Genomic DNA, 26,267 nt, shown 5'->3' on the forward strand with positions numbered 1-26,267 from the left:
TCGTGTGTCTCCCCCCCCTCCCCCCGTGTGTCTCCACCCTCCCCCCCGTGTGTCTCCACCCTCCCCACCTCCCCCCCCCGTGTGTCTCCCCCCCTCCCCCCCCGTGTGTCTCCCCCCCCTCCCCCCGTGTGTCTCCACCCTCCCCCCGTGTGTCTCCACCCTCCCCCACCCTCCCCCCCCGTGTGTCTCCCCCCCCTCCCCCCCCATGTGTCTCCACCCTCCCCCCCCGTGTGTCTCCACCCTCCCCCCACCCTCCCCCCCCGTGTGTCTCCCCCCCTCCCCCCCCGTGTGTCTCCACCCTCCCCCCCGTGTGTCTCCACCCTCCCCACCCTCCCCCCCGTGTGTCTCCCCCCCCCTCCCCCCCCGTGTGTCTCCACCCTCCCCCCCCGTGTGTCTCCACCCTCCCCCACCCTCCCCCCCCGTGTGTCTCCCCCCCCTCCCCCCGTGTGTCCTCCACCCTCCCCCCCCCGTGTCTCCACCTCCCCCACCCTCCCCCCCGTGTGTCTCCCCCCCTCCCCCCGTGTGTCTCCACCCTCCCCCCGTGTGTCTCCACCCTCCCCACCCTCCCCCCCGTGTGTCTCCCCCCCCGTGTGTCTCCACCCCTCCCCCCCGTGTCTCCACCTCCCCCACCCTCCCCCCCCCCGTGTGTCTCCCCCCCCTCCCCCCGTGTGTCTCCTTTCTCCCCCCCCGTGTGTCTCCACCCTCCCCACCCTCCCCCCCCCGTGTTTCTCCCCCCCCCGTGTGTCTACACTCCCGGTGTCTCCCCTCCCCCGTGTGTCTCCACCCTCCCCCCCGTGTGTCTCCACCCTCCCCCCCCGTCGTGTGTCTCCACCCCCCCCCCCCCCCGTGTGTCTCTCCCCGTGTGTCTCCACTCCCCCCCACCCTCCCCCCCGTGTGTCCTCTACCCCCCCCCCACCCTCCCCCCCGTGTGTCTCCCACCTTCCCACCCTCCCCCCCGTGTGTCTCCACCCCCCCCACCCTCCCCCGTGTGTCTCCACCCTCCCCCCCCCCCGTGTGTCTCCACCCACCCCACCCTCCCCCCCGTGTGTCTCCACCCTCCCCACCCTCCCCCCCGTTTGTCTCCACCCTCCCCACCCTCTCCTCCCGTGTGTCTCCACCCTCCCCACCCTCCCCCACCTCCCCCCCGTGTGTCTCCACCCTCCCACCCTCCCCCCCGTGTGTCTCCACCCTCCCCACCCTCTCCTCCCGTGTGTCTCCACCCTCCCCACCCTCTCCTCCCGTGTGTCTCCACCCTCCCACCCTCCCCCACCCTCCCCCCCGTGTGTCTCCACCCTCCCCACCCTCTCCTCCCGTGTGTCTCCACCCTCCCCACCCTCCCCCGGTCTCCTCTCCCTCCACGCGCCCATCGCCCCCTACCAGCGACACCCCCCCACCCCCCGGCTTCCCACTCATCACCTTCTTCTCTCATCCCCAACTCTCAAAATCCCACCTCCTCCCTCCCACGTCGCAGCCTCCCCCCGGTCTCCACGCATTCTCACACCCCTACCCATCACACCCCTACCCATCACACCCCCCTACCCATCACACCCCCTACCCATCACACCACCTCCCCCTATCACACCCCCTACCCATCACACCCTACCTCCCATCACACCCCTACCCCCATCACACCCCCTACCTCCCATCACACCCCTACCCATCACACCACCTACCCCAATCACACCCCTACCTCCCATCACACCCCTACCCATCACACCCCTACCTCTCATCACACCCCTACCCATCACACCCCCTACCTCCCATCACACCCCTACCCATCACACCACCTACCCCAATCACACCCCTACCTCCCATCACACCCCCTACCCATCACACCCCTGCCTCCATCACACCCCCTACCCATCACACCCCCTACCCATCACACCACCTCCCCCTATCACACCCCTACCCATCACACCCCCTACCTTCCATCACACCCCTACCTCCCATCACACCCCTACCCATCACACCACCTACACCGATCACACCCTACCCATCACACCCACCTACCCATCACACCCCCTTCCCCGATCACACCACCTACCCATCACACCCCTTCCCCGATCACACTCCTACCCATCACACCCCCCTTCCCCCGATCACACCCCTACCCATCACACCCCCTTCCCCGATCACACCACCTACCCATCAAACCACCTACCTCGATCACACTCCTACCCATCACACCCCCTTCCCCGATCACATCCCTACCCATCACACCACCTACCCCTATCACACCCGTACCTCCCATTACACTCATCACACCCTTACCCATCCCCGCTCCCCTCGGCCACCGCCCCTCCCTTGTGCCCCCAGAATTCCCGTCCCCCAGCTCCCCTCCACTCAGAGATCCTCTCTCCTTCCTTACACCTCGCCGGCCTCTCAATCTCCACCGCTCTCTTGTCTCGCGTCACCTCCCGCCACCTCCCGCCTTTCAACTTCCCTGTCTCCATCTCTCCCAGTTCCTCCCTCTCCGATCTGTAACTTCCTCTTCACCCCCCCCGACCCCCACTTCCCCCGGCCTTCACCACCCCTCTTATCACCCTGCTCCCCCTGTCTCAGCACGCCGCCACCGCTTTATCTCTCGTGTGGCCTCCACTGTGCTGATGACCGCCGCACGTTCATCATCAACACCTCCACCCCCCTCTATGTCACGTCTCACGGTCACCATTTTAAGGGCCAGACACGGTGGCGCAGGACGTTTTTGTGTCCCTGGATTCGTGAGAGCGAGCGAGGGGACATCGCCGAGCGGGCAGCGCGTTCGCAACTCGTTGCAGGCGCTCGTTGTTCGAGCTCAACGGGCCTCCCTGGTTAATGCTGCACGTCTTGTTTTGTTACACATCGTGGTCGACCAACCGAGCGCTTATCCAGCCTCAACCCCGCTCAGCTTCCGATACTCGGCTAGATTATCGGGCGCATTCTGGCTGATTTGGGCATTGCCATTCGCCCATCAGCCGTGCGGTTTTTGTCAAACGTCGCGCTCTCTTAAACAACAATTCCCCCCGCCCCACCCGACTTCGGCTGCCGTGTCTGCAGATGTCAAACTACAAGCGCACAAGCTTCGACGATGAGGAGGGGACCGACGTGGTGATAGAGGAAGGTGTGGCCGACCACCCTCCACAGGTCAGCACTCGCCCCAACCACCTAGAGACACCAGTCACACGGAGACACAGGTCACATGGAGACACAGGTCACACGGAGACACAGGTCACACGGAGACACAGGTCACATGGAGACACAGGTCACACGGAGACACAGGTCACACGGAGACACAGGTCACACGGAGACACAGGTCACACGGAGACACAGGTCACACGGAGACACAGGTCACATGGAGACACAGGTCACACGGAGACACAGGTCACATGGAGACACAGGTCACACGGAGACACAGGTCACACAGAGACACAGGTCACACGGAGACACAGGTCACACGGAGACACAGGTCACACGGAGACACAGGTCACACGGAGACACAGGTCACACAGAGACACAGGTCACACGGAGACACAGGTCACACGGAGACACAGGTCACACGGAGACACAGGTCACACAGAGACACAGGTCACACGGAGACACAGGTCACACGGAGATACAGGTCACACGGAGACACAGGTCACACGGAGACACAGGTCACACGGAGACACAGGTCACACGGAGACACAGGTCACACGGAGACACAGGTCACATGGAGACACAGGTCACACAGAGACACAGGTCACACGGAGACACAGGTCACACGGAGACACAGGTCACACGGAGACACAGGTCACACAGAGACACAGGTCACACGGAGACACAGGTCACACGGAGATACAGGTCACACGGAGACACAGGTCACACAGAGACACAGGTCACACGGAGACACAGGTCACACAGAGACACAGGTCACACGGAGACACAGGTCACACGGAGACACAGGTCACACGGAGACACAGGTCACACGGAGACACAGGTCACACGGAGACATAGGTCACACAGAGACACAGGTCACGGGGAGACACAGGTCACATGGAGACACAGGTCACACAGAGACACAGGTCACACAGAGACACAGGTCACGGGGAGACACAGGTCACACAGAGACACAGGTCACACGGAGACACAGGTCACGGGGAGACACAGGTCACACAGAGACACAGGTCACACAGAGACACAGGTCACAAGGAGACACAGGTCACACAGAGACACAGGTCACGGGGAGACACAGGTCACACAGAGACACAGGTCACACGGAGACATAGGTCACACGGATACACAGGTCACACGGAGACATAGGTCACACAGACACACAGGTCACACGGAGACACAGGTCACACAGAGACACAGGTCACACGGAGACACAGGTCACACGGAGACACAGGTCACACGGAGACACAGGTCACACGGAGACACAGGTCACACAGAGACACAGGTCACACAGAGACACAGGTCACACAGAGACACAGGTCACACAGAGACACAGGTCACACAGAGACACAGGTCACACGGAGACATAGGTCACACAGACACACAGGTCACACGGAGACACAGGTCACACAGAGACATAGGTCACACAGACACACAGGTCACACGGAGACACAGGTCACACGGAGACACAGGTCACACAGAGACACAGGTCAGACTGGCACTTGAGAGACACTGGTCTCACCGTCTGTTGTGCCGTTTGGTGACACTGGTCACGCTGCCTCTGTGCTGTGGGTGAGAGTAGGTGCGCTTTGGGTACAGCCGCCTGACAGGATGGGCTCCCGGCCTGCTGAGGAGACGAACTCGCCTGGAGCTGCTGCTGCTCACGCTCACGCCCGTCATGGCTGTCGCCCTGACGTCCTGTCTCATCTTCATCACCATCACCAGCAACGGTAGGTGGTGCCGTCATCGCCATCACATCACCATCACGTCACCATCACCAGCACGGTAGGTGGTGCCGTCATCGCCATCACATCACCATCACGTCACTATCACCAGCAACGGCAGATGGTGTCGTCATCGCCATCACACCACCATCACCAGCAATGGTAGGTGGTGTCATCACCACCATCACATCATCAGCTAGGGTAGGTGGTGCTGTCAACGCCATCCCATCACCAGCAACATAACCGTCAAATCATTATGAAATCATTCCATTTGCACATTTGGTATTCGCGCCATTGTTAAAGCACAAGGCGGTCACGAAGGCGCTACGCTTCGCCAACAAATTCTGCAGTAGCTTCACACGAGCGCAGCAGTTTTGGTTTGTGATTTTTACTCCGTCAGGTAATTTGCAAGTGCCCTCTACATGCAAATCCTTAATCCTCGAGCAGGGCACCCTTCCCCGCACCGCCAGTTAGCACGTTTGGCTACATACGGTGCGAAAGAAGTTCAACATACATACACACAGACGCCACGTGCAAACAAGCAAGCAACCAGCCCTGATGTGACACCAGGCAACCCCCCCATCTCCGCACCCCCCCCTCCCCTGCCCCCCCCCCCCTAGACCCGTCGCGTTCGGTGTGCCTGTCCGAGTCGTGCGTGGGGGTGGCGGCGCGCATCCTCGCCTCCATGGACCGTTCCGTGAGCCCGTGCCAGGACTTCTTCACGTACGCGTGCGGCGGGTGGGCTCGCAGGAACCCCCTGCCGGAGGGGCCGCTCGCGCTGGAACACCTTCAACAACCTGTGGGAACAGAACCAGGGGGTGATGCGTGGACTGCTCGGTGAGCGACGCTGACGACGTTCGGGGTACGCGTGCGCGCGTGCCCGCGCGCGGCGTTCCTGCCGACGCCGCCGTGCCCGCACGGCAGCGTGGCGTGGTTGGTGATACGAAGGGGTGGCCCCCCCGCGACCGGTTCGGACGTCGCTCGCCACCGATGTTAGCCGCGTTCGTGGATTGATGATGTCAACTCCCTCGCCTGATGTGCAGGAGGTCGTGGGTTCGATCCCGACCCTGATACCTGCTTTATATTTGAAGTTTTGCGGTGTCTCTCTCCCCCCGTGGTCACGTGGATTTTTCTCCTGGTCCTCCGGTTTTTCACTCCACATTTATAATCAACGTGTTTGGACTCTTTGGCTGCTATAAATTTCCACGTGATAAGCCACTTCGTTGAGCTATCATTTCTATTCAGCTTCGTGTTGTAAAATATTTCGCTTAGTTTTAATTCGTTTAATTTCGAACCCGGGTTTTCGAGTTCAGAGTGCAGTGCGCTTACAACTGCGCCACCGCTTCTCCTGACGAGTGTGTAAATTTCTGCTTTAACCCTCATGGGACGTTTTACTTTGAGGTTGTGCTCTCCGATTGATTCGATGCTTCCACCTCTTGTAATCGTGCGCTGTAATACGATAAAATCGTACACGCAAAGAAATCACCGATCAGACATTTTACCATATATGGAAGAAAGTAGGCGTGGCATTGGGCCGAATGGGGGCGTGTCTTTTCCCATATATGGTCATTGCGGATCGTGAATCCAGGCCAATTGTATCGATTCCGCTCAGTCAATCCGTCGGCCAGCTCAAAGTCGATCGGGCAGCCATCTTGAAAATGTCCGTTTTTATCTTAAATTACATTCTGCGGTTTACAGATCATACAAAATAACGATATTGATGTGCGATATTCACGTAATTCATTGAATAAATAAAGTTAAATGTAAAAATGGGCAGAATAATATAATAAGGAAACAAAAATACCGAGTTAATCATTATTTGCGGGTTAATCTCTGTGTGCATTAATTGACAGTTGCTATCCATCGAGTAATCATGTGACGTGCCCCACTTTTTTAACTGGCTGACTAATATCTGCAAGATGGGTGATTCTGTCGCAGTCCGCTTCTAATGCACCACATCGCCACCCCCGTCGGCAGCTATTCTTGAGAGCGACGTTGGGGGAACCTCTTACTGGGGGTCGAAGAGGACTTTCAAAAACATCTCGTGGGCGACCCAACACTCATGCTCACACAAGGCTCTCACTTCTGTCACTGCAAGAGTCTCTTGCAGTGACAGAACTGAGTGAGCGTGGGGCTTGCCTTAGATTCGCGGTTTTTGCCAGGCCAAACATATTCTCCTCCAGTATGTGATTAGTGCAGCTAGGATGCTTGCTGTGACGGGTAAATATCATTTTTCTGGCCGTTTCGAAGTGGTGGCTTTGCATTAGGGGGTGATGTTTCTGATCGATAATTGCTTTTTTTCCATTAGCGTGGTCTTTCCTCGTTAGTGGACACTTTCCAACCGAGGTTGAAAGTGTTTATGCATTAGCTCTGTCCGTCCATCTGTCCACGACGGGTAGGCACTATAACTCATGTAAAGATGATCAAATCTCTGGTATAAAGTGTTCTTGCTGTTTGGCACTAACTGTCCAGATTGATCAAAGGGTTTCCCGAAGCATTGAGACACAATCCAGATAAAAAGTACCGTTTTGTAATTATCCAAAACGAATTTAGTCATGGTAGCTACCCATCAGCTTCCGTACTGCCAGTTAAAGTCAAGCTACATTAGTGCGATTGTGGCGATACAACCCAAACTATGGGTCATATAGTAAACCCATAGACATACATAGAGACCTATAGAGATACATAGAGGTTCATTAAGGACAAGCCACGGTAGTGCGCGACTCTGGCCGTACATACCACACTATGAACTACGTAGTAAGGAGGAAGAAAAAATTAACCCGTAAAAACAAAGTTTTTCACTATAAATCCTTTATATGCGTGGCATCGGTTTCTTTTATTATTCATTTCTGTTTTTCTTGAGTAAGAGTTTTATTTTTATCACATTGGTATTTTAAATTAAATATGACATTTTTTTTTTCCTAAAAAGTGGAAAAATTTTGGAACAAAAATTTTCACGAAAATAAATTGTCACGCACAACGAGTCTGTGTGCAAAATGTCAGCTCGATTGGATCACGGGAAGTGGGTTAAAAAACGAGCGAAAGATTTGCACAGTCGTAAGCGCGCAAGCAAGTGAACTTAATATAAAGGATTTAAAAAGAGCAAAACTCCACGAACGCTCTCCTGAAGCCCTCTCGTCGTGGTCATTAGACCTCAACATTGGCATCTCGCTCCTGAACATATATAATACTTCAGAAGTATTATGTATGTTTTACCTCCTATTAGCACGGTTGGCTATGTACGGAGCGAAAGAAGTTCAAAATACGCACATACAAAATCACGGAAAACTGTCAACAGAATCCAGCATCGTGCGCGGACGCGGTTTTCCCCGTTAATCTTTTGCCCCGTTGGCTCTGCCCCCCCCCGCGTGTCGGCGGCGGCATCGTCGTCGTGAAGAGAACAGCACGGCGAACGTGAGCTCGAGCGAGGCGGAGCGGAAGGCTCACCGCTACTACCAGTCCTGCATGAACGAGGCCCACATCGAGGAGCTGGGCGCACAGCCCCTCGTCGACCTCATCGACAAGGTGACCTCTCTCCCCATTATGAAGATTCCCCCCCCCCACCCTGTGTAGCCTGAACAGATTCGGGGGCAAGTGCCGTTAGCGAGCGGCGCCTGTGAAGGCCACCGACACGGCGCACCAAGGGGTTGAGTGGCCACCCACCATGGCCCGAGGCTTTTGTCTCCCCCGTAGCAATGTTCATAGCGCAGCTTGCTGACCGTCACAACAACCGCTCCGTTACACACACACACACACATCATATCCAAAAACAGCTGTACAAAATACAAGGCTGATAATAATAATTCAATTTATACAGCGCTTATCACCAAGGATCTCAAAGCTTTGTACAGGACACAGCAGCAACAGACAGCAGAAACACAATTATATTATAAATACATTTTAAGAATCCATTTACTGAATGAACTAAAAGTTTAACAAGCGGAAGCGTATATAAATAGGTTTTAAGAACACATCTCTTTCCAGTAACACGCATTTATAACTTAAAAGTCTGCAAAGCAGAGCGATCGGACAAGGATGTTGGGGTTTTGATCCCAGAGATTAGGTGTCGGGGTGGGTGAGGGGAGAAGCAGGAGGAGGGAAGCTCTTCTAGGGTTACGAGAATTTACGTCGTGGTCGCTTTAAACGTCGGGGTCGCGGGAGGCGACGTTCAAACGATCCCGACCTCGCCGAACCCCCCCCCCCTCCGCGCCAGCCGAGGCCAGGATCCGCTCGCTCTTCATCAGAGAAGAGCCATTGGCGTCGCTTACTGGCGTTGCAAATGACCTCGGCCAATATCGCTCGACTCTGCTTCCCAAGGAGACTCGGCCGGAATCATTGACGATGGCCTGCCCGTCAGCACTGAGGCTAACGTGCATACGTCCGCGCGTGCGTGCGTGTGTGCGTGCGTGCGTGTGTGCGTGCGTCCGTGTGTGCGTGCGGTCTCGTCTGCGAGCAGGTTGGCGGCTGGAACGTGACCGGCGCTTGGGACAAGGATTCCTTCCAGGATGTGCTCCAGTTGGTGTCGTCGATGGTGCGCGCCACGCCCTTCTTCTCCGTCTACGTGGGGCCCGACTCCAAGAACTCCAACTCCAATGTCATCCAGGCACGTGCGCACGTCCTGGCTCGCAGCTGGCTGCTGATGTGGTTTGGTCTGTGTGTGCACGTAGGATGTGCGTCTGTGTGTGTGTCAGAGCACTGCGCTACGAACATGGCGACCGAGTTCGATTCCTGCTCAACGGCCAACACTAGTGAAGATAATCTAAATCGGTCCTGGGCCTCCCCTAGGTCGACTCGGTCTCAAATGAGTACCCGGTAAACATCGCTACTGGGGAGACAAAGGAAGCTGGGAGTGGTGGTGGCCACCCACCCCCTGATCTCAGCATACACCTAGCCTGGCATACGCGCTGTGCTGACGTTATTTATTGGCAAGTGTTGTGTGTGTATTTTTGCACGCTTTGTGTTTGCGTGTGTAAGTTTGCGCGCGCACTCGCACGTGTGGTTAATGCAGGTGGACCAACCGAACCTGGGCTTGCCGTCCCGTGATTACTACCTCAACAAGACGGCCAACGAGAAGGTGTGTTACTCCCCTTGGCTCGCGACGAATCTTTGACACGCGCCCCTTGACCTGCGCTGCGTGTGGTGGGTGCGTGGTGGCGCAGATTTGACCGTAGTACGCCGATGCTGTGCGCGTTGTGTGTGTGGTGTGTATCTGTGTGTGTGTGGTGTGTATCGTGGTAGTGTAGCGGTTAGCGCGCTGCCTTACAAACCCGGTCACCCGAGTTCGATTCCCGCTCACGGCCAACACCAGTGGCGATTATCCGAACCGTACCTGGTGCGATGTGTAAATATCGCCACGAGGGAGACAAAGACGGCCGGCGTGTTGCTGGCCACCAACCCCCTCGTGTGCCGTGTCAGCCTTGAAAGGTGCTCGTTAACAGCACTTTCCCCAACAGTCTCTTACAGGAGGGCCTATGTCTTTGTGCATCGCTCACGACCAACACCAGTGACGATTATTTTAATCGGTCCTGGGCCTGCCTGACCCAGGTTCAAATGAATACCTGGTGCGGTGTGTAAACATCATCACTCTGGAGACAAAGGTGGTCGGTGGTGTCCATTCATCCTCGTGTGCCGTGCCGGCAGCTAACAACACTTGCCCCAGCAGTCTGATGAGGCTATCGGGGGGGGGGTGCCTTGTGTGTGTACGGCAGGTGTTGACGGCGTACCTGGGCTACATGGTGGAGGTGTGCGTGCTGCTGGGCGGGGAGCCCAACGCGACGCGCGCGCTGCTGGAGCGCGTGCTGCACCTGGAGACGGAGATCGCGAACCTGACGACGCCGCAGGAGGAGCGGCGCGACGAGGAGGACATCTACCACAAGATGAGCATCGTGCAGCTGCAGGTGCCGCTCTCGCGTCGCCGGAGGAGCAGGGGGTGGGGGGGGTCTCCTAACTCTGTTCTTCCTCCGTTCTGAATCAAAACGGCTTCTTGCGGATGGCGCGGCGGAGAGATTGGCGACTTGGTTTTTTGAGATGGGATGAAAAGTAAAAAAAATGTATGGGGGCCCGGGGTGAAGGGATGGACTCAGGACACGAGACCACCTCTATTAACACACGGTCGTTAGTCACCGCTCCTCTGAGAAAACAACAATGCCTAACTTGGGCATTGTGTTGATGTTATTGTATTTCCGGTTCTGTTTGGTTACATTATTCCTCCCCCCTACCCCTCCCCCTTCTTCCATCTTCATCCCCTCCCCATAATTGCCCTTTGTCCCGATCGTTAACCCTTCCGCAGTTGGGCAGTGAGCCCAGTCGCCCACTGGTCGGTCCCCAACTTTTGAGGGTGTACCGCTCCGGGGTTTGGTTCACATCATTCGCTGTTTCCCCTCCCCCCCCCCGCCCCCTCCCCTCTTTGGTATCTACTTTGTATTCTGGGTTTCTTGAATAACAATTTTAAAAAGTAACAAATTGACATCTGGCCGTTCACCGGTGCTGGCTGCGAGCCGGCATGCCGCTCTGGCGCCGCCGTTCAGCTGCCGCCGTTCAGCCTTATTGACGGGTGGGGCGGTAGCAGCAGCAGGTGACCGTACAGTCCACCAACCCGTACTCTCCAGTGTTGCCGCTTGTTCGAAGTGGAGAGACCAAGTCCTACGAAAGCACTTTGCGAATGGCAACATCATCACCCCTCACACTTTCCTGTTTTTTCGCCAGCCAACCCAGGCTTCCCGGCATACTGGAGCTGGCTTCTCATTATTGCTGGGGACGTCGAATTGAATCCAGGCCCCGTTTTTGCCTTGTGGCGGCTGTGGCAAGAACGTCAATGCAAATTGTATCCAATGCAACGGTTGTGAAGCTTGGTACCACAAACGCTGGGCTACTTTAGCCCGCATCCCCAGTTCAAATTCCGGCTGATTCTGCAAATGTTGTACATCATCCACTCCAACAACTCCACCTTGTACAACCACACTAGCACCACCACCTCATCCATCGCAACCACCGTTTGAACCACAACAAAACGTCCACAACAAAAATGATCTAAAAATCCTTCAACTTAACATCAACGGCATCAACAACAAATCTCTTGAACTCAGCACCTACCTACAACAAAACTCCATTAATATAACCGCCATCCAAGAAACAAAATTAAAATCCACTTCTTGCCCGCCCAACTTTGAAAATTTCACTTTCCTCCGTCGAGACCGACCAACAGCTGGTGGCGGTCTAGCTTTCCTCATCCATAACAGCATTCAATTTGAAGAAATTAAAATCCCAATGCCTCCTTCTGATATCACCACAGACGTCTTAATCGTCCGTATCAAATCCCATCTAGGCCCACTCATTATAATCAACGTCTACATCCCACCAACCAGTTCTCGGCCTCGCAACTATCAGTTCAATATAAATCGACTTTTACCAAACAACAACTCAATTGTTATTGGCGATTTCAACGCTCACAACAAACTTTGGCACTCTTCCCTTTCAGATGCATTAACGCCTCACTACAGTGCAACCTCATTGCGGCCATCTGGAAATCATCGACAATCATCCCACTTCCAAAACCTGGCAAAGACCTCAATCAAGCAACGTCCTACAGGCCGATTTCCCTACTTTGCCCATCAATCAAGATTTTAGAGGCCCTCATCCTTCCAATCATCACCACCAACTTACCTCCATCATCTCACCAACATGGCTTTCGCCCTGCACATTCAACAACAACAGCTCTTCTCAACATAACCACCCCAGTTGCAAACGGTTTCAATGAGAAAAAGCCCCCATCCCGCACTGTCGTCGCATCCCTTGACCTTACAAAGGCTTTCGACACCGTTAACCACCTCACGCTCATCAACATCATCCAGGGTTCTATGCTACCATCAGGCCTTGTTTGCTGGCTTACAAATTACCTAAGCAGCCGCCAATCACGCACTCTCTTTCATGATATTCAATCCTCCTCACGAAACATTCATGCAGGAGTACCAGAAGGTTCCATAATATCCCCAGCGCTGATCAACGCCTACCTCCACGATCTACCAACTCCTCCAAAAGGAGTACAAGTAGTCAGCTATGCCGACGACATCACAGTTTACATTTTTAATCAAAATATACCCAAAATGGAAAACTCCATCAACTCCTATCTAAAACGGCTCAGCACTTTCCTAGCCAATAGATCGCTTCAACTCTCAACATCTAAATCAACAGTCACCCTTTTCACACCTGATCCTCATCAAGCCAACTTACATCCCAACGTCATAATAAACAACCAACGCCTCCCACGAGCAAAAACCCCAACAATTCTAGGTGTAACCTAAACGTCCACGCAAAAGTTAACAAACGAAATAACATCTTACGAGCTTTCGCCGGCACATCTTGGTGTCACCAAAAGGAGACTTTACTCCTAACCTACAAGGCCATTGGACATCCCATCATCAATTATGCCAGTCCCATTTGGTGCCCAAACCTCTCCTCTACAGGTTACCAAAAGCTCCAAACCTCCCAATACCAGGCACTTCGCCTAGCCACAGGATGCCCACTCATGGCGCCCATTGACCATCTCCACCAAGAAACCAAAGTTCTTCCGATTCAAGAACACTGCAAGCTTCTCACCGGATCAATATCTGGCTTCATGCCACTCAACAACGCATCCTTGCACAAAGCTACTCAAAGCCCATGCACCTGCTAGGAAAATGAAATCCACCTTGCTTTCCTTTTAGCTCTGCTAACGTGCAATCTACTTTAAACGCTCTTCCACCAAATAGCACCACCAAATCATTTTTTAACCACTTGCACACCGCTGCCACCATACACTGCCTGAATGCCTCCACAAGCCCCCAATGTCGTGCTAGGGGGTTGGCCCCACCCATAGCAGATGACGAAAAATCCCTGACCTGGGCAACTCACACAAAACTGGCTCAACTCCATTCAGGTACTGCTCCATGCTAGCCAATTACTAAAATCGAATCGACCCCAACTGCTGCCCTTTGTGCCAAGCAATGTCAGAAGACGTCTCCCCATTTTCTCAGTTGCCCAAAACGCGGCCCCAAAAATTAAATCGATTGATATCTGACTAAACCCTTCCAAAGTGGCGACACAATGCCACCTATAAACAGAAAGTGCGAGGAAAAAACAACCAACACGTACCGCTGCACAGTTACAGCTGGAACTAGTTCCCTTCAATTGCAACGAGGATTCCTTCCACGCCCGTTACGTCCGTGCTGCGCCATTGTCCCATATCCCGTTTTGCCTTCGCGATCGTTTGCCCCTGTGCACGACCATGGTAGCGGTGTAGCGTGGTCGGCACATCTTCGTAGAGGAGTTGGTGGGGATGCGGGGATGGGAAGGGGAGTTGCCAGAGGGCCAATATATAACACTCGTAACGACGATCCGATACGCACGCGTGCGAGGTGTGACGCCGCCGTCCTCTACCCCCCCCCCGCTGCGGTGTTTATCGCAGGAGCTGGCACCCGCTGTGGAGTGGCTGCCGTTCCTGAACGCCGTGTTCCACCCCGCTGGTGCTCAACGGCACGGAGCCCGTGGTGGTGTACGCCACCGACTACCTGCGCAAGGTTTCCCAGCTCCTCAGCGGCGCCGACAAAACGTAGCGCACGCCGTCACCGCACCGCATCGCTCGGTTGTTGCACACGACACACGCACGTGTACACACACACAACAATAAACAACCACTGTTCGCCACTGAGTGGCGGTGATGTCACCATGGCGCTTGTGCCAGGCTAGATGTACCTCGAGGTTGTCATGTGAAGTGTCGAAGGCTCGCTGATAGGAGCTCACCGGACAGACCCACGTGCTTAGGATTCATTGACTGAGACGACTGGCAGATGCACACAAAGACTAAGATCCTCCGTATAGCCTGCAGAGGCTGCTGGGGCAAGTGGTGTTTGCGAGTAACACCTATGAAGGCCGGCACGACACACGAAGTGTTTGGGTGGCCAGTACCACGCCGGCCACCTTTGTCTCTCCAGTGACGATGTTTACACATCGCAGCAGGTACTCATTTGAGGCCGAGTCGACCTATGGGAGGCCCAGGTCCCGGTTCAGATAATCGCCAATGGTGTTGGCCATGAGCGGGAATTGAACTCGGGTTGCTGGGTGTGTAGCGCAATGCACGAACCGCTCGCTACACCACTGCTCCCCACACACCTCCGGGCAAAGATAAAGATCCCCCCTTTTATAATCTTAACATATTTTAGGCCAATTTCTGTTAGCATGTAGCACCCTATGAAGGCCAATACGGTACACGAAGTGTTGGGTGGCCAGCACATGCCCGGCCGCCTTCGTCTCTCCAGTGGCGGTGTTTACACAGTGTCCCAGGCACTCATTTGAGGCTTAGTTGACCCAAGCGACGCCCAGGGACCGGTTCAGATAATCGTCACTGGTGTTGGCTGTGAGCGAGAATCAAACTCGGGTGGCCGGGTTCGGTAGCGGTAGAGCGATAAGTGCAACACTACCACTCCCTATTATGGACTGTTTTTATTTTACCAGGTGAGCGATACAGCTCTCATTCAGAAGTGACCTGGCCACAAATGATAGCCCAATGAAGTGGCTTATCTCGTGGAAATGTATAGCCGCTAAATCATTTAAATGCATGTTGATTCTAAGTCAGGGAGAGAAAAATTGAGGGGAAAAATCCACGGGGAGATCATGCAAACTTCAAATATACAGGTGTAAGGGTCGGGTTCAAACCCACGATCTCCTGCGTACTTGGCGAGGGAGCTAACATCTCGCCACCGCGGCACGTACAAAGTTTCCCTGTGTAGACTCAACAGACTGTTGGGGCAAGTGCGGTTAGAGAGCACCGATGAAGGCCGGCAGGGCACACGAGGGGGTGGATGGTCAGAACTATGCCCTATATGGTCCCATATATATATTATATATGATATCATTTATGGACCATTCAGTAAAGCACCGTCGTCCGCGCTCCTTCAACGGTGGATGAGGAACAACAGAACGACGTGAACCCCACACCTGAAGGCCAGCAGCAGAACTCACATTGGCGTCTCGCTCTTGAGCACCATCGCACATCGCCACGCGCAATAACAGAGTCGTCTGTTGGGGAATACCGGGCGAGGGAGTCAGCAGCTCGCCACCGTGGCGCCCCCAAACATTGCAACTGGAGTACTCCGGCGCTCCACTTTCCTCTCGCACTCATTCATGGAGTTGGCCAGAAAATTCCAATACGGGACTGCAGAGTTTGGGTGAATATTGGCACCTTTGGAGCATCCAGACCGATAATTGATGTGTTTTGTTGAGAAGGACCCTTGCCTGAAACGTTGCTAATTGTTTTTTTCTTCTCTTTTAAGGCAGTGTTGTTGACAGTCGGTAGAGTAACCCAAATTCTTTAATAACGAGCACTGCTTGACACATTTGCAAGGCACCCACGGCCTGGGGTGTATCTGTACGTATGTATGTACGTCTGTGTGTTGAACTTCTTTCACACCGTACGTAGCGAACCGAGCTAATCGCAGGTGCGGGGGAAGGACAACAAACTACTAAACGCAAAAAAGCAGTTCCTAAAGAAATTCGTTTTTCAATCGAGGGTGGGAAGGTGGGGTTGGGGGTGTTGTGTCATCAGCGTGACGCGCGAACCCGGCTCAACGCCGTGGGATGCGGGGTGACATCATCGCGCGTAGTACGATGTTATAGCCCAGCCCTTGGTGCCGCGGGGCAGAGCCCGGCGGCAGGAGCTTGACGCGATGCTGTGTTCCCCCGTGCATCGGCGCGCAGGCTGCTCAACACCTACATGGTGTGGAGCCTCGCCAAGAGGATGGCCTCCAACCTCGACCAGCGCTTTGAGGACGCCGAGCAGAAGTACTTGGAGGTCATCTACGGCACCAAGAAGGTGCACAGGAGCGGGCCGGGGGGGGGGGGCGGGGGAGCGGAGGTGTCCCTCTTGGCAGGGACCCCCCCCCATATCAGCTCAAATTGAGATTTTTAGAGCTGTTTTATGAGGACCGGTTGTGTTTATGCTGTTATGGTGTAATAGTGTACTGGGAGTGTGTACAATGTGTGTGTGATGTGTGTACTACCTGGCACTATGCGTGTGTGTGTACTGTGTGTGTGTATGTACACTGTGTGTACTGCGAGTGTGTAAACTGTGTGTGATGTGTGTACTACCTGGCACTATGCGTGTGTGTGTACTGTGTGTGTGTATGTACACTGTGTGTACTGGGAGTGTGTAAACTGTGTGTGTGATGTGTGTACTACCTGGCACTATGCGTGTGTGTGTACTGTGTGTGTGTATGTACACTGTGTGTATGTAAACTGTGTGTACACTGTGTGTGTGTATATATATGTACATCACCGCCACAGTAGAGCGGTAGTGGAGTTCGTTCCCGCTCATGGCCGACACCAGTGACGATTATTTGAATGGGCTCTGGACCTAAGTCGACTCGGCCTCAAATGAGTACCTGGTGCGGTGTGTAAACGTCACCACTGGGGAGACAAAGGCGGGCCGGGCGAGGTACTGCGCATCCACCCCCCTCGTGTGCCCTGGCCGGCCTACATAGATGCTGCTCGCGAACAGCACTTGCCCCAACAGTCTGTTAAGGCTCTAGGGGATGTGTTTGCCTTCGTGTGTATATATATACTGTATACTGGGTGTGTGTGTGTGTGTATATACTGTATACTGGGTGTGTATACATTACACTGGATGTGTGTGCCCTGTGTGTGTACTGTGAATATATATTTACGCTGTGTGTACTGTGTGTGTGGGTATACACTGTGTGTGCCCTATGTATGTGTTCAGTGTTAAATTATTGCGTGCATTTTCCTGTTTCCTGCCACTCTGTGTGCTCACGGTGTGCGCGTGCCTGTGTGTGTGTACTCTGTGTGTTGTACATGATTTTGTGTGTGTGCGTGTGTTCCCTGCCACGGGGTGGTGTGTTGATCGTGAGCAGTCGTGCACGCCGCGCTGGCAGGACTGCATGGAGGACACGGACAACACGCTGGGGTTTGCGCTCGGTGCCAGGTTCGTGCGCGCCACCTTCGACCAGAGCAGCAAATCCGTGGTGAGTGCGCCGGCCGGTCGCGGGCGCCCCCGCAACCCGACCCTCGGCGACCGGGGTCGCTCGGCACGGCACGAGCTGCGGCACCCCCTAGTGCACCTGTGGCACGGTTTGCGGCAGCGCGGCGGTGACACTTGTACCTCGCGCCAAGAAGGGCCCGGGTTCGATTCCCAACGCGAGGTCCCGTGTGTTGATGCCGCTTCTCGGTGTGCAGGCCGAGGGCATGATCGTAAAGATCCATGTGTTGATCCACATGTTATTTTGTGCGTTATTCCGTGTGGTATTCCTCGTGTTATTACGTGTATAAATCCGTGTGGTACTCCGCTTGCTGTCCCGTGCATTATCCTGCGCGTTATTCAGCCCGTTATTCCGCGCGGCATTCCGTGTGTCAACCGGCGCGCCGGTGCGGCGTCTCGCTGTGCAGGCCGAGGGCATGATCACGGAGATCCGTTCGGCGTTCGAGGCTGGGCTCGGCAAGCTCACGTGGATGGACCCCGAAACGATCGAGGCGGCCAAAGAGAAGGTGCTCACCGGGCCCGCGGCACCGCCAGCGGCCGAGATGCAGCAACACCGCTACGCCGAGTCTCACGACTCTTTTTCGGGAGGGTCTTGCCAAGTTTTCGCAGTAGGGGGGAGGTGGGGGGGCAGGCGATGGTTTGTTACGTATATTTTCTAATGGAGCAATTTACAGATACGTTTCTTTAAATTTGACAAATTTGCGTCTCGTGCATATCGGGGGGGGGGGGGGGGGGGCGTGGAGCGGGGGTGGCCAGCAGCAGGTGGCTTGGCATGGACTTCACATCTCGCCCCGACGTCTTCCACTGAGCCCCACCGTTCCAGCTGCTGGGGTTTCCACCCCGATCTGATATAGACCCCCCACAGCCTCTCCCCCTGGTCCCCACAGCCTCTCCCCCTGGTCCCCACAGGCCCCTTCCCCTGGTCCACACACTTGGATACTGGTCCACACTAACACCTGTACCTGACACACTGGTCACACTCAGACACTCCTCGCACTCGGACACCGGTCAGTCACACTGCTCACACGCGCCACTGTGCTGCCGTGTGGTCTAGGCGGACGCCATATACGACATGATCGGCTTCCCGGATTTCATCCTGAAGCCAGAGGAGCTGGACAAGGTGTTCACGCAGGTAGGGGGCGAGCTGGGCGCCGGCTGAGCTGCCGGCCTGCGGCCTTCACCACGCACCAAGGGAACGGCGACGCCGCGTGTCCTTGCCACTTCGGTGCAGCCGCTCGCGTTCATCGGAAGGGGTGTCATCGTGTACTGTGTGCGAGCAGGGGTGGCTTGCAACAACGTTGGGGCCAGTGTCCCCCCACCCCCTCTGTATTTGTGAGGTGGATTTTACCGAGTTCTGGGCACATGGTCAGCTGTTTGCTTCGGTGTGTCTCTGTATGTCGCGGATAGCACGCTGACGACCCAGGTTCGATTCCCACTCACGGTCGACACCAGTAAAGATTATTTTGCACCAGTGTTGGTCCTCCCCTAGGTCGACCCAGCCTCAAATGAGAACCTGGTACAGTGTGTAAACATCCCGCTGGCCTTCATAGGTGCTCGCTACAGCACTTGCCCCAGTAGTATGTTGAAGGCTATACGGAGATCTTTGTCTTTGTGTGTGTGTCCCAGTATGAGGTTATAGAGGAAGATTACTTCCAAAACGTTCTCAACTACTACAACTTCTCTTCGCGCATGTCATCAGAGCAGCTCCGCAAGCCGCCCAGCCGTGACCAGTGACTACCGCTCACCACACGCTCGCCACACGCTCACCACTCGCTCACCACACGCTCACCACACGCTCACCACACGCTCGCCACACGCTCGCCACACGCTCACCACACGCTCACCACACGCTCGCCACACGCTCGCCACACGCTCACCACTCGCTCACCACACGCTCCCCACTCGCTCGCCACACGCTCGCCACACGCTCCCCACTCGCTCACCAGCACGCTCACCACACGCTCACCACACGCTCCCCACTCGCTCCCCAGGACGCTCGCCACTCGCTCACCACACGCTCACCACACGCTCACCACACGCTCACCACACGCTCGCCACACGCTCACCACACGCTCCCCACTCGCTCGCCACACGCTCGCCACACGCTCACCACACGCTCACCACACGCTCGCCACACGCTCGCCACACGCTCGCCACACGCTCCCACTCGCTCGCCACACGCTCGCCACACGCTCACCACACGCTCACCACACGCTCCCCACTCGCTCGCCACACGCTCGCCACACGCTCACCACACGCTCACCACACGCTCCCCACTCGCTCGCCACACGCTCACCACACGCTCACCTCACACTCACCACACGCTCACCACACGCTCCCCACTCGCTCGCCACACGCTCACCACTCGCTCACCACACGCTCACCACACGCTCGCCACACGCTCACCACACGCTCCACCACACCACTCCTCCCACATCGCTCGCCACACGCTCACCACACGCTCACCACACACTCACCACACGCTCACCACACGCTCCCCACTCGCTCGCCACACGCTCACCACTCGCTCACACACGCCTCACCACACCTCACCACACGCTCCCCACTCGCTCCCCAGACGCTCGCCACTCGCTCGCCACTCGCCCGTCACTCGCCCGCCACTCGCTCACCACACGCTCCCCACTCGCTCCCCACTCGCCTCCCCAGACAACGCTCGCCCACTCGCCTCGCCACTCGCTCGCCACTCGCCCGCACCACTCGCTCACCACACGTCCCCACTCGCTCCCCCAGACGCTCGCCACTCGCCCGTCACTCACCCGCCACTCGCCCGCCACTCGCTCACCACTCGCTCCCCACTCGCTCACCGCTCGCTCACCAATCACAAACCAATCACATAAACCAATCACTCGCGTAACCAGGCACACAACTTGCGTGGACCTATCGCAACACGCGAGCACGCTACTCACCACTCGCGCAAACAGTCGTAATGCACTCCAACACCACTCACACCGTGGCTATAACCACCACTCACACCGCCCGCATCACACCCTCCAAAACCTCCCACCACACGCACCACTCATACCACCGCTCATCAGCCCGCTCACATCACGCAAGCATTCGCGCCTCTCGACAACGAGACAATTTAGCTGCGTTGTTTTGCCTCTGGGCCGTGCACCACTTAGCTAGCGTCTTCTGCTGCTGGTGTAGCACTGACCTCAGCTGCCGTGCGCACGCACACGCACACACACACGCGGTTGCATGGTGGGGTTCGGAGGCACAGTGGTTAGCGCAGTGTGCTCAGAACCGGGCACACCCGAGTTCCATTTTCTGCTCAAGGCCAGCATCGGTGACGAATGCATGAACCGGTGCTGGGCCTCCTCTAGATCGACTCAGCTTTAAATGAGCGCACGCACGGTGCAGCGCGTGCTAACGTCGGCACTCGGGAGACCAAGGCGGCCTCGCGAGGAGTTGGCCAGCCGCCCCGTGGTAGGCGCGCGTTAACAGCACTTCCCCCACCGGACTGTTAATAGGCTACCCGGGGGGTGAATCTCTGTCTTTGTGAACAGGTGGAGCATGACGCCGCCCACCGTCAACGCCTACTACTCCCCCTCCAAAAACGAGATCGTCTTCCCCGCGGGGATTCTGCAAGCGCCGTTCTACGCCCGCAACTACCCCAAGTAACGCCGCGCAATTCGCGTGCGCCCTCGCACCCTCGCGCGCTCATCCGGAGAGTAAAAGCCGTGTCGCTGTCGGGTACTCGCTAAGTTGAATGTCGGCGTGCGGTGGAGAACGATGGCTGCGCCTCGCCCGCGATCGAAGTTCCTACCGCTGCTGCTGCTGCCGTGTGTGCCACTGCTGCTGCTGCTGCGTGTCCCACTGCTGCTGCCGTGTGTGCCACTGCTGCTGCGTGTGCCACTGCTGCTGCTGCTGCGTGTGCCGCTGCTGCTGCTGCCATGTGTGCCACTGCTGCTGCGTGTGCCACTGCTGCTGCTGCTGCGTGTGCCACTGCTGCTGCGTGTGTCGCTGCTGCTGCTGTGTGTGTGCCACTGCTGCTGCGTGTGTGCCACTGCTGCTGCTGCTGCTGCTGCGTGTGCCACTGCTGCTGCTGCTGCGTGTGTCGCTGCTGCTGCTGTGTGTGTGCCACTGCTGCTGCGTGTGTGCCACTGCTGCTGCTGCTGTGTGTGCCACTGCTGCTGCGTGTGCCACTGCTGCTGCGTGTGCCACTGCTGCTGCTGCTGCGTGTGCCGCTGCTGCTGCTGTGTGTGCCACTGCTGCTATTGTGTGTGCCACTGCTGCTGCGTGTGCCACTGCTGCTGCGTGTGCCACTGCTGCTGCGTGTGCCACTGCTGCTGCTGCTGCGTGTGCTGCTGCTGCTGCTGCTGTGTGTGCCACTGCTGCTGCTGCTGTGTGTGCCACTGCTGCTGCTGCATGTGCCACTGCTGTTGCTGCTGCTGCGTGTGCCGCCGCTGCTGCTGCTGCTGTGAAGCTGTGAAGCCAACGACCCAAGTTTGGTTCCCGCTTGCGGCCAACACCAGTGACGATTGTCTGAACCGATCGTGGACCTCCCCTAGGCCCGCTCAGCCTCAAATGAGTACCTGCTGCGGCATGTAAACATCGCCACTGGGGAGACAAAAGGCGGCCCGGGCGTGGTGCTGGCCATCCCCACCCGCTCGTGCGCCATGTCGGCCTTTAGGTGCTACTCGCCAACAGCACTTGCCCCAACAGTCTGTTAAAGCTGTACGGGGGATCTTTGTCTTTGCTGCCGCTGTGCGAAGGTCACTGAACTTTGGTGGGATCGGCGTGGTGATGGGACACGAGCTGACGCACGCGTTCGATGACCAAGGTATGCCCCCCCCCCCACCCCCCCGTAATTCCGCACCCCGTGTATTGCTGCGTGTAGTATTCTAAGTATCATCATTATTCCGTTTGCAACGCTCATGCACTTAGCTGTCAGGCAAGTCTCTGCAGTTGGTGTGTTGTCGCCCTTGGGCAAAACTGACCCCAACAATGACCAGGAACGGCATGTCCACATACAGCCCCTGAGGCACAGGGCGGCAGTGCGCAAAGATGGCTGCACTGCTGATTCCTAGCAATGACGAAACCGGTGTAAATTTGTCTCATCATCTTGCTGCTGTTGAAAGCAAAATGGCCACAATTTTGGCTCTTGATTTTGCTCGGTGACGCCATCGGCATCATCGTCATCGGTGGTGGTTGACTGAGCGAGTGGGCGAGTGGGTGGGTGAGTGTGTAAGTGAGTAAGTGGGTGTGTGAGTGGGCGAATGGGTGGGTGAGTGAGTGCGTTGTGTTGTTAGCTGCATTACGGTGGTGGTGGAACACCGTCCAGGCGAGACGAAACGGTCGTGCGAAAACGCCGCTCCGCCCGCCCCCTCCTCTCCCCGCTCCACGCCGCGCCCCTCGCCAGGCCGCGAGTACGACAAGGACGGGAACCTGCGGCCCTGGTGGAAGAACTCGTCGGTGGAGGCGTTCAAGCGGCAGACGGCGTGCATGCGCGAGCAGTACGCCGCCTACGCCCTCTCCGGGGAGCACCTCAACGGCAAGCAGACGCTCGGGGAGAACATCGCCGACAACGGCGGCCTCAAGGCGGCCTACAACGTGAGGCTCTCTGCTCCGCGGAGGATTCCACGTCGACCGTTTTGTCTCTTGCCCCCCCCCCCACCTTCCACCTTACACCCGCCGCTGTGTTCCGGTTGCCCACCACTTCCACTTGTGTCACCTGACCTCGCTTGACCCCCTCGAGGAGCCGGTTTGAATCGCGAGCGGCCGCCTGAATTCGGATCTACGAGGCTCGTTGATCTGACCTCCGAACCACAAACTCGGCACACCCAGGAACCCGGTTTAACTCGGCGTGTTTGGATCGGCGTCGTTTTACCGTGTGCGGTAACTCGACCGAGGGAACGCGTAGATGAAATCCGCTGGACTAAGACTCGACGAAAGTCCACGGGTTCTTCTCGGCTGCCGATTTCGGCTCGTGCGTGCGCGTCTATGTGTGTGCGTCTGTGCGTGCGCGTCTGTGCGTGTGTGTGTCGCTCCGGTTGGACGGCGGTGTCGCGGTTAGTGTTACGCTGCGCCACGAACCCGACGACCCGAGTTCGATTCCCGCTCACGGCCAACACCAGTGGCGATTATCTGAACCGGACCTGGGCCTCCCTTAGGTCGACTCGGCCTCAAATGAGTACCTGCTGCGATGTGTAAACATCGCCACTGGGGAGAAGAAGGCGACCGTGCGTGGTGCTGGCCACCCACCCCCTCGCGTGCCGTGCCGGCCTTCATAGGTGCTGCTCGCCAATGGCACTTGTCCCAACAAAGCCTCTTGAGCCTATACGGGGGATCTTTATCTTTGTGTGTCCGCTGCGCAGGCGTACGAGGCGTGGGTGAGCCACGCCGGGGAGGAGCCGCCCCTCCCGGCCCTTGACCTCTCCAGCCGGCAGCTCTTCTTCGTGGGCTTCGCGCAGGTGCGCCGCTATCCTTCCCATCCCTCCCGTCCCTCCCGCGCTGCACTCACCGGCTCCTCCCGCGTTTGCGTTAAAACGACATGTGCGTGTGCGTGTGCGTCGAGCGGTTGGGGACACAGGACACGCGGATTGCAGTTTCACGGAGTAACGCGAGCCGTGGCGGGTTTTACACTCTGCAGACGCAGGGGGGGAGTGCACTTTGATGCCGGGCATAAATGTCGGTGACTCATTGCTGCCAGATGTATTTAATCAGACACACAGATGTGCAGCAGGTATGTTGCTGCCTGCAGAGCACGTACCATGTGTTGTGAGGTGCGTGCGTTGAGGAATGTGCGTGTGGCAGTTAGCGTGCGCTCCGCTGCGAACACGTCGACCCGAGTTCGAGTCCCGCTCACGGCCAACACCGGTGACGATTATCTGAACTGCTCCTGGGCCACCCCTAGGTCGACGCAGCCTCAAATCAGTACCTGGTGCGGTGTGTAAACATCGCCACTGGGGGGACAAAGGCGGCTGGGCATCGTGCTGGCCACCCATCCCCTCATGTGCCATGCCGGCCTTCATAGGTGCTCGCTCACAGCACTTGCCCCAACAGTCTGTTCAGGCTATACGGGGGATCTTTGGTGCAGGCGTTGTGAGCCTGGTGAGTGTTTCATTTGCGTTACGGAAAGTGGCGAGTTTTGTTGAGCTCGAAGCCGTGTGTGCTGCGGCGTTACTGTGGTGAGTGCGCCACGTGCCACGGAATGCGTGGCACAGGTGTCTGGTGAGTGCGTTGAGCATGTGGCGTATGTGTGCCATATATTGGCAGGGTCTGGTGTGGTGAGCATGGTGTGGAGAGCGTGGCGTGGCGCGTGCGGCGAGGGTGCTACGTGCGTTACAGGATGCCGCGGCAAAGCCGCGTTGAAGGTGCCGGCGCGGGCCGAGTGTGCCGAGCTCGCCCCGAGGGTACGCGCCACGGCTGTGTCGAGCGTTTTGCCGTGCGCGTCGCTGTGTGTGCGCGTCGCCGTGTGCGGTGCGGCGCAGGTGTGGTGCTCGGTGCGCACGGTGGAGAGCACGCACGAGGGGCTCGTCACGGACCCGCACAGCCCCGCGCAGTACCGCGTCATCGGCACCGTCGCCAACTCCCCCGAGTTCGCGCAGCACTTCAACTGCCCACCCGACACGCCCATGAACCCCGCGAAGAAGTGCGAGGTCTGGTGAGGAGGCGGGATGAGGAGGGAGGAGCGGAAGGAGCGGAAGGAGCGGGAGGAGTGGGAGGAGCGTGGAGCCACGTGCACAGTGCGCCGCTGTGGGTGGGTCGGCGCTTGCAGGGACGTGCGTGCGTGCGCGTGCGTGCGTGCGCGTGCGTGCGTGCGCGTGCGTGCGTGCGCGTGCGTGCGTGCGCGTGCGTGCGTGCGCGTGCGTGCGTGCGTGCGCGTGCGTGCGCGTGCGTGCGTGCGCGTGCGCGCGCGTACACGTTGCTTGCGATTGCGTGAGACGGGCCGCTGGTAGACTGGAGCATGTGGTACGGCACGTGGCCACGTGCGTAGCCACGGCCGTAGCGAGTGGTATACTTGGTGTGGTGTGCCGGGTCCGACTTCCGACAGACCCGGTTACCATTTGAAATTAAGCCCTGGAGATGTCCCTCTGAGATCAGCGTTTGACTCTGCAGAACTGTGTGCCTGCGTGCGTGTGAGTGTGTGCGCGTGTGCGCGTGTGCGCGCGCACGCGTGCGTGTCTACTACACTGGACGCTGTCTCGTCCGAGGCGGCGCAAACCCTGGGCCAGTAGAGACGCCGGTGTGGCAGCGGTCGCTTCGTACGTACGTGTGCGCGTGCGGCTTGTTTTTTGTTGGTAGTCATCGCAAGTAGCAACCAAAAGTGAACACCTTCACTGGAGTCGCCTTAAATCGGAGGGACGGGCCGAAGGGCAAAGCCGTGTGACGAGGCGTCGACACGCGGGGACACGCAGACGCGT

At 57.1% G+C, this 26,267-nt stretch overlaps 1 protein-coding gene across 1 annotated transcript; it reads left to right on the forward strand.

The window, feature by feature from the left end:
• The first annotated feature begins 2,950 nt into the window (after positions 1–2,950).
• Positions 2,951–26,267, forward strand: LOC144730777 (endothelin-converting enzyme 2-like). Its single transcript, XM_078611520.1, is given in 20 exon segments — positions 2,951–3,123; positions 4,712–4,859; positions 5,474–5,619; positions 5,621–5,690; positions 8,251–8,378; positions 9,310–9,456; positions 9,862–9,927; positions 10,562–10,750; positions 14,296–14,346; positions 14,348–14,439; positions 16,584–16,698; positions 17,756–17,866; positions 18,288–18,386; positions 18,935–19,012; positions 19,507–19,610; positions 21,408–21,518; positions 22,617–22,684; positions 23,264–23,454; positions 24,219–24,314; positions 25,335–26,267. Coding segments are annotated over 20 exon segments (2,274 nt in total). The 5' UTR covers positions 2,951–3,036; the 3' UTR covers positions 25,512–26,267.

Source organism: Lampetra planeri, chromosome 36, assembly GCF_965212315.1.
Source record: "Lampetra planeri chromosome 36, kcLamPlan1.2.h2, whole genome shotgun sequence".
Classification (NCBI taxonomy): Eukaryota; Metazoa; Chordata; class Hyperoartia; order Petromyzontiformes; family Petromyzontidae; genus Lampetra; species Lampetra planeri.